The sequence below is a fragment of the Ruditapes philippinarum genome, unplaced genomic scaffold (genome assembly GCF_026571515.1).
Source record: "Ruditapes philippinarum isolate M1 unplaced genomic scaffold, ASM2657151v2 ctg2357_1_1_1_1, whole genome shotgun sequence".
In the NCBI taxonomy this organism is placed as follows: Eukaryota; Metazoa; Mollusca; class Bivalvia; order Venerida; family Veneridae; genus Ruditapes; species Ruditapes philippinarum.
In genome coordinates this window covers 99240-107398 of record NW_026852492.1, presented here as the reverse complement: position 1 = coordinate 107398, position 8159 = coordinate 99240, and the positions used below count along the sequence as shown (strand labels likewise).

General features: G+C 33.6%; 1 protein-coding gene across 2 annotated transcripts; it reads left to right on the top strand.

The window, feature by feature from the left end:
- The first annotated feature begins 2684 nt into the window (after positions 1 to 2684).
- Positions 2685 to 7112, top strand: LOC132714845 (uncharacterized). Of its 2 annotated transcripts, none has more exons than XM_060697765.1 (4): positions 2685 to 2870; positions 4438 to 4602; positions 5143 to 5285; positions 6769 to 7112. In XM_060697765.1, exons 1-4 carry the CDS (start codon positions 2768 to 2770, stop codon positions 6925 to 6927), a joined length of 570 nt encoding a protein of 189 aa, XP_060553748.1. In that variant the 5' UTR covers positions 2685 to 2767; the 3' UTR covers positions 6928 to 7112. The 2 variants fall into 2 exon arrangements, with proteins under 2 accessions (XP_060553748.1, XP_060553756.1); XM_060697773.1 differs by having other exon boundaries at positions 2690 to 2870; positions 5143 to 5290.
- The last annotated feature ends 1047 nt before the right edge of the window (positions 7113 to 8159 follow it).

The window sequence follows — 8159 nt, the reverse complement described above, 5'->3', positions numbered from 1 at the left end:
TATAAGTATTACTTTCTCCCTTCTACCTGTCATCCTGGCGTTTATCAGTACCAAGTCTTCTCAATGTGTCACGAAGTCATTCAAATATAAAGGATATTGAACGAGTCTAGGTTCAATACTGAATTTATTGAACGAGTTGAATAAAAGAATATTAAAATGCCTCTGGCGAGCATGATACAATTTTATTCAACGAGTTCAATAAATTAAGTAATGAAGCTACAAGAATTTAATATTCTTATTATCACATATAAAAGAAATAGCTGTTCTCGGTAAAAGGACAAGTCAAAATTTATGCACCACCTTGCAATACCGTTTTACGGGGTCGCATAAGCAGTACGGGTATGTGACAAATAGTTATTTCAAAATTTTTCCATGTATGAAGCACATATGACAATTCATGCATTTTTTATGAAAACAAAAAAATGACTTTGAACGTCCAAGTGTACCCTTTAACTTTGAGCAAAATACTTTGTTAATTAATTTAAGATAAGTTATTCAACCAAGAATATATATATAATTAACCGGATACTACCATGAAGGCACTTTTATAGAAAAAAACTTTTCAAGTCCAAGCGTTACTTTTGCCCTACAAACCTGGTTCATGCAATCAACACATAGCACCCAATGTGCTTCAACCCCCCCCCCCCCCCCCCATTGCCAATAAAATGTTGGACATGTGACCTCAGGTCGGTCGATCGTCAGGTAACGTGTAACCAACGCTGAAAAGCCTTTTAATCTATCTCAATCCATTGAGAAGTTGCATTACTTTGAAATCAGCTTTGATGAAAAAAAAACAATACAAAATAGTAATTTTTGGCAATTTTGAGACGTCCCCCGTTGCCATGGTAACAGGAATTTCAAGACTGAGCATGGTGTTACAGAGGCTATGTCCAGTCAACATGTGTGCCAAGTTTCATCAGTACTGAAGCATTTCTCATAGTTCCAACGGCCATTTTTCACAATATGCTCATACGGTAAAGGGTTAAGCAAAATTATTTCATAATATCCATGAATAACAAGATGAAGAACCGGACCATAAGTGGTCACATAGACAGATAAACGGCCGGGCAATAAGTAACAGTTTATTGTAAACAGTTATCAAATTAGAGAATAGATAAGCTTCTATGCCAACTATTATATTTCTGTGGTTCTATACAGGTTACAGCTTTTACCTAAAGAATGCTAGAAGGGGCGGGCATATTAGTTACTAGTATTCCTCCAACAATATTGCTGGAAAGCCACCATTATGAATTTTAAATCTTCGGTGAGACTTTTAATACAACCGCAAATGGTTCATTTAAATATAAGAATCATTTGAAAAACACATTGAACAAATCAAAGTCACAAGAAATTCTAGCCTAAGACAAAGTCCCCGTTATGAAGAAACAATAAGTACTCACCAGGACAATAATTTGATTCTTCATCTCCTCGAACTGTTCCTATGGCCACAGTGAGAATTTGAAGTGAAAATAGAGCCATGAAAATACTTTTAAATGCCATAATTTGATCCGGTCAATGAAAAATGTTTGTAACCGATTATTTATAAAATGAAAAGTAACTTGTATTATTATTTTTAAAATTATGTGTTCCAATACCCTCCCTAAAAATATAGCCTCGTCAATATAAACAAATATCTAGTTTCGATTTATTTTAGATTAAACTGGTTTTTCAAAAACATTTTGATAAATCAATACTGCAAGATATGGTGTCCCGTTAGGGCCATTGCGACACACATAAATCGAAACAACGAAAATATGAAATTTTTACGATGTCGAAAAGTCGTATTAACAAAACCACTATGGTAAAAGGTCGAAAACACGATAACGAAAGTCGGAAGTACGATCATGAAAAGCCAAAATAACGCAACCACAATGGTAAAAGCCCGATTAACATTCGAGTTTACACCATCGTACTTTCGACTTTCACCATCGTGGTTTCGTAATTTCGAATTTTCCCTATCGTAGTATCGTACTTTCGAATTTATACCTATTTGCTTCGTTACTCAGACTTTACATCGTCGTTGTTTCGACTTTTTACCTTCGTACTTTCACAATCATACTTTCACCTTCCTATCTGGCATGCACACAGAGATACAAGTGTCACGGTTCAGAACTGTTCACTATTTAGGGGAGAAGATGTGTAAGCGGCCGGATAGCTCAGTCGGTAGAGCCGCGGAACGGTATTCCGAGGGTTCCGGGTTCGAGTCCCGGTTAGGCACATTTTTCTCACCCTGTGACAAAAGTAATAACATGGATGACGAAAAAAAATCCGGAATGATTTAATAAAGAAATATCAATGTGAATGGCTTTGGTACGTTTGTAACTCGAAACAAGAAAACACGAAATTACGATGTTGAAAAGTCGAAAAAACGAAACGACGATGATAAAGATTTTGAAAAGTCGGTAGTACGATGGTAAAAGGTAAAACTAACGAAAAGACGATGGTGAAAACTCAATATAATTTTCATCATCGTACTTTCGAGTTATGTGTGTGACGTGATTGTCCTAAGGTTAGTGCATTGGTGAAAATGCGAAATAACGAAAATAAACGATGGTGATAAAAGGTCTATTTAAAGTATGATTGTGAAAACACGAATTTATATGGAGTTTTCACCATCGTGGTTTCCCTATTTCAATTTTTCACTAATATACTTTTGACTTTTCATCATCGTACCTTCGACTTTTTACTATCGTATGTAATTTTGTGTTTTCGAGTTTTGCGTGTATCGCGAAGACCTTAACAGAACACCGTTGTAAGAGGTTTAAAAATGGATATCACAGCTAAGACCATAAAATATATTTGTCTCATAATAACAGTTCAATTAATAACTGCTGTAGAAGGTGAAACGGGAAAAAGTGACGTCTGTCCAGGTATGAAATTATTCATTTATTAAATAAGTATCCGTATGGTGGGTGGGTGTTGTAGTTTACGCTCCAGATCACGGCAGCGAACCACATTGAATTCACTAGATTCAGCAGATCACACCACATCATTCATGTCTGGGTAAGCTGCTTATACTAGATGCCTTCACTTGCAAGGAACTGCTAGTTACCTCCGAACATGTCAGAGCAGACATATAGTGCGAATGACCGTAGATGTCATGATCAATCACATTGGAAGTGAAGTGCATCGTTCGGGAATCGAACCCAAGTCGCCCGATTCACAATCCAACGCTTTATCAATTAAGCATGTCCATGTGGCCGGACGTTCCAGAATTATCCGTATTTCACACATACAGGTATTACATCATGAATATGTCTTGACTTTAAATATTCGTACGTCTGTCAAAACAACGTAGATAAAAAAGTTCCTTCGCTTTTGTTTAAAGGCTCATTATGCCTAAATAATACTTTTATTTTCATTACCAAAAGCTTTTTAATTTTGTTGTACTTTTATAGTGTCCCAAAAATTACTCATTGGTCAATAACCTGAACCATTTTTCATTTTTGTAGCTATAATATTTTATAGAAGTCAAAATACTACTGTGTTTACATTTGTTACTTTTATGAAAATAATTTCACATTCATTGCTACTTTTCACAGGTAACAATCTCTATAACCATTATTTGCCCTTAAGTAAACTTTCTGTGTTTCTGAGACATATTGTACCTTTAAATACTTTTTTACGCATTGAACAGAAAGTAAATCATGAGTTATAAAGTAAAGATTGGGTCATTGATTTCATTAAGAAGTATTAACTAACGCCTTGAATGCACGTGGTCCCTTTCGCCGCCCTTTCGCCTTGATGGCTTGTGGTCCCTCTCGCCTTGATGGCCCGTGGTCCCTCTCGCTTCCCTCTCGCCTTGATGGCTCGTTGTCCCTCTCGCCTTGATGGCTTGTGGTCCCTCTCGCCTTGATGGCCCGTAGACTACTGAAACTATACAACGTTGAGTGACTTTAAACCAGATGTCTTAAAAATGAAAATTTCGTGCAATTGTCATAAATACGGGGGTAAAAAAAGTAAAAGATTCACTAGAAAGAGACAGACGGGCCAAAGCGTGTAACGTATCGGACAGATAAGGGAGCAGCTAAAAATCAACACACATAATATTAACTGACATTCTTGGGATGCGAGCAAATCCGATACGCTCGGTGTCCTAACTTATTATCAAAGACGAGATGAATGATATAGCCTTCATGTCGAGAAATAATTTCAGGAAATCACGTTGACGTCGAAATGGCGTCGAGACCTCCGCCGTTACCTATATAATGCATAAATGCAAATGGTCGCTATGGGTAAATCTATCATTAAATGTATGAAATTTTGTGTGGAAACATATTAAAATTACATATGTATAGATTTGAATGGTTTTGACGATTTGTTTCTATGATATGAACTTATACACAAAACCTGTCGTAAGCACAGACTGACAGATAGATGGATGGATGATGAAATATTTTTAAAATTATATGGACATTTGAACAATTATATATTTAGATCAAGGTCGGGCACATCATGGAGAATGGCGGCGTCTAGCTGGTGATAGTGACAAGATCACATGTGAGCTTTATTGTCACCATGGATACACCATTAGTGGATGCAACGTCATCACAAAGTTAGCAAATGGTCACTGGAGTCATGATATACCAACTTGTGAAGAAGGTTTGATAATATGATCCATTTGTACACATTCATATCAGAAATATATGTGAGCGATGTGATTATATGTATACATGATAACACATACATATTTGCAAAGGTCATAGTCGATGTTCATGTATATAAATTGTCCATGTGCAAATATAACTTACAATAGACACCAAAATGCCATTAAGTACTACCGTAATTAAGACTGCATAGAGAAAATAAGGACCAAGTTTTTCGATAACAATTTAATAAATTAACATCATAATGCCAAATACTATTGATGAACTCTGAGTTTAAAAATTCGAACATTTTGATGATAAACACGATATATAGGGCCTGTGAAATATACGAAGAAGTTTCTGCAAATATTATAAGAGATTAAAATCAACCTCAACCTGCATCAATGTTTGTTTTAACGTTTGACAGGAAAGATACACATGTAGAAGCTAATATGTCTTTTGTAAAAAGGCAATATATCTTAACTTTAACAAATATGAACCAATTATTAAAATAATTTTACTATTGTGTATAAATATGGTATTTCTTATTTTCCAGAATCCTTCTTTTTTATGGCGACAATTGTGAAAAAATCATGCAAACTTGCAAAATACGCACCTATGTTTGTGCTTGAATATATGGGATTTTCTAAAGCAGGGATTGTGAAGAACTCAATCGCTGCAAAATTGATGAAATGGCTGGTAGAGTATGTTTTTATCGATTTCGTAAATAATGTTATCAAATACAGTACAACCTCGTCATAGCAACCCTCTGTGTTATATTATACAATAATAGTCAAAGACTTCACAATAAGTTTAAGTTTTTTAGAGCAACACCTCTCGGCAATAATTAAAATCTTTGAAGGTGGTTGTTCTGAAGAGGTTGTGCCATGTATATAAATATCTATTCTATAATATCCATATGTTATTCAATACAGTATCAATTATCTTAAACGTTCTATAACAGTAGCCTTTAATTTTCTGAAGGTATTATTCAATAGAAAGACGTTTGGTTGTGTAGCTATTTAACTCCCTCTCAGAAGCTCAGATAACATATGCTTACAGACGTTAAAAGTTTTAGTTATAATGATTTATGACCTGTCATAATTATGGTTCCCTATATATATACTTGTTGCATATAAAGTATATAACATATACGACTTTGACAAGATTTATATTGCAAACAACATGTTTATACAGCCATATAACCTGTCAATAATCTTTAAAACGAATTTATAATACGGCAAACTTTCTTTTAAAGCAGCATGCCTCCAGATTCATGCTTATTTTTATGAAAATTTTTAAAATGTATACGAATGTGCAATATTGTGAAGTTACCAAAAGGAAGCAATTTACACCTTATCAATGACATTTACAAACACGTATATTACGAAAAAATGGTCAAAATATGCATGAAAAGCCTTTACTCCGTTAGTAACGCAGTGGAAATATAGTTGTAAATACTGAAAAATCAGTCATTTAATCGCACATTATATTTAAAATATTACTTGATCTTGAAACATTTTACTTTTCCTTTTCTTAGTACATGCTTCACAAGTTTGATATTTTTTTTAAATACGTTGACTCATCCGGAGGCATGTAGCTTTAATAGAAAAAATGCAATATCTACATATATTGACACCAGCCGTGTATATAATTCATATATATGTCACGATTTTTCTGTAAGAACGACGTTACAAACGTGCAGTATTATTATGGACGTCATATAGTCCGACACATACCCAAAAATTATTAAACTTTAAATAACGTTAAGAATATAAATGTAATAAAAAATAATGTATCAGTACATACGTATATTTTGTATATATTTTGTAATGTCGCATTACATTTTCAAGTTTTCGGTATATAAGTCTGACCAAAAACCCATAGCAACACCACAAACGCCGATAAATGTGCTTCATACTTCCGTAATTTCAACGTTTTAAGTTATCATATAAACCATCATATTACCTGAGATCACCTACGATATTGTTAGAGAATATAAAAATACATGTAGTTCGTTTTATATCTCGCAAACTTAGACCCAATATATGCATGTACAACATCAAAATTCTTTATATTAAGGAAATAACAGTATCGTTGAAAAAAAAATAGAAAAGATAACTTCATTTTTTTACTTGAAAGAATCGTGCGAAACTATAATTTAGGTATTATTTCACTTCAGAAAACTGTGAAAAAGAACAGTTTGTTCGCAAAGATACAAAGCTATATGATGAAAGGCGCTTATCCAATTGAATATTTAGATAAAATATGTGAAAATCTGGCAGAATATTTCAGTCATGTCAGTAGGAAGCAGAATTGTGAGCCAAAAACAGAATTGTGAACAGAAAGCAGAAGTGTTGACCAAAACGTCTGAATGGCTGAATTATGAAAGAAACTGTTCGAAATTTTTTCTAAAATATTATAAGTTTCAGTCTAACACATGTACAAAACGTTATTAAACATGTATGTATTTTTCTTTTTATGTTTTCTATATTATTTCTTCATGATTACGTGTTCCGTTTCTTGTTCAACCGTATAAATCTCTGTATAAACATACATACAGTAAATAAACTTATTCAAACTGATTCAATAGTCACAGCCACATAAAACCAATAGATGATATTGAATGAGTGTAATTTTAATACTGAATTTATTCCAAGAGTTCAATTAATTCAGTAACCAGCTTACATGAATTTAACATTTGTTTTATCACATACCAAAAATAAAGACCGTTTGAAGTGAAAAACAATCATTTTTTATTGACGCGCCTATAGTATAACGCTAACATTTAGCGCGTCTTAACGCTATATTTGTATAACGCAAATGACGTCACGTCAAAATATATGCACGGTCGTGCAATACCATTTTTTTACGGAGTCGCAAAAGCGGCACGGGTATGTGATATGACACATATATGAAACAATTTCACTCAACAGTAAAACGTGAAACACTTGAACCGTAGACAAACATTAAAGTATAACAGATAACGTGATAACCGGTTATCTATGTCAAACAGTCATATGCATGGGGTTTTTATCGTTAATTGTTAAGATTAAAACATCCATTTTTCAAAAATGAGGTTCGCACTTCGGACTTTTACGGTCAATATCTAGTGTAGATATCCATGAATACAGTCCGCGCAGTGACAAAACTTGGCCTATATGTACAATATGTGATATGCATACGATATTGTTACTAAATATTTATTTTTAGGCAATGCATGTCAGTTTTTATTAGCAGTAAAATTATACTTTTTCGTCGATTCTCCAAAGACAAACATATAATACATCTGTTATTTTATACACATGAATAAAGCACGTAAATAGAGCAGATAATTTAAGTTGTAAAAACAACAAAACAAAAAAATAATCAAAACAACATTTAACATCAAAGTAATTCGTGTGGAAATTGATAAAAAAAATCTATGATTAAAACAGATGTCCCATTCGTGTTAATATGTTAAAAGGTTACGACAAATACGCTGGGGCGTGACATTGAGCGTCTGTGTATCAAATAAGCTTTCTTGAACTAGCAAACACTTGTGCCACATTAGAAAATATCATCGTGACACCA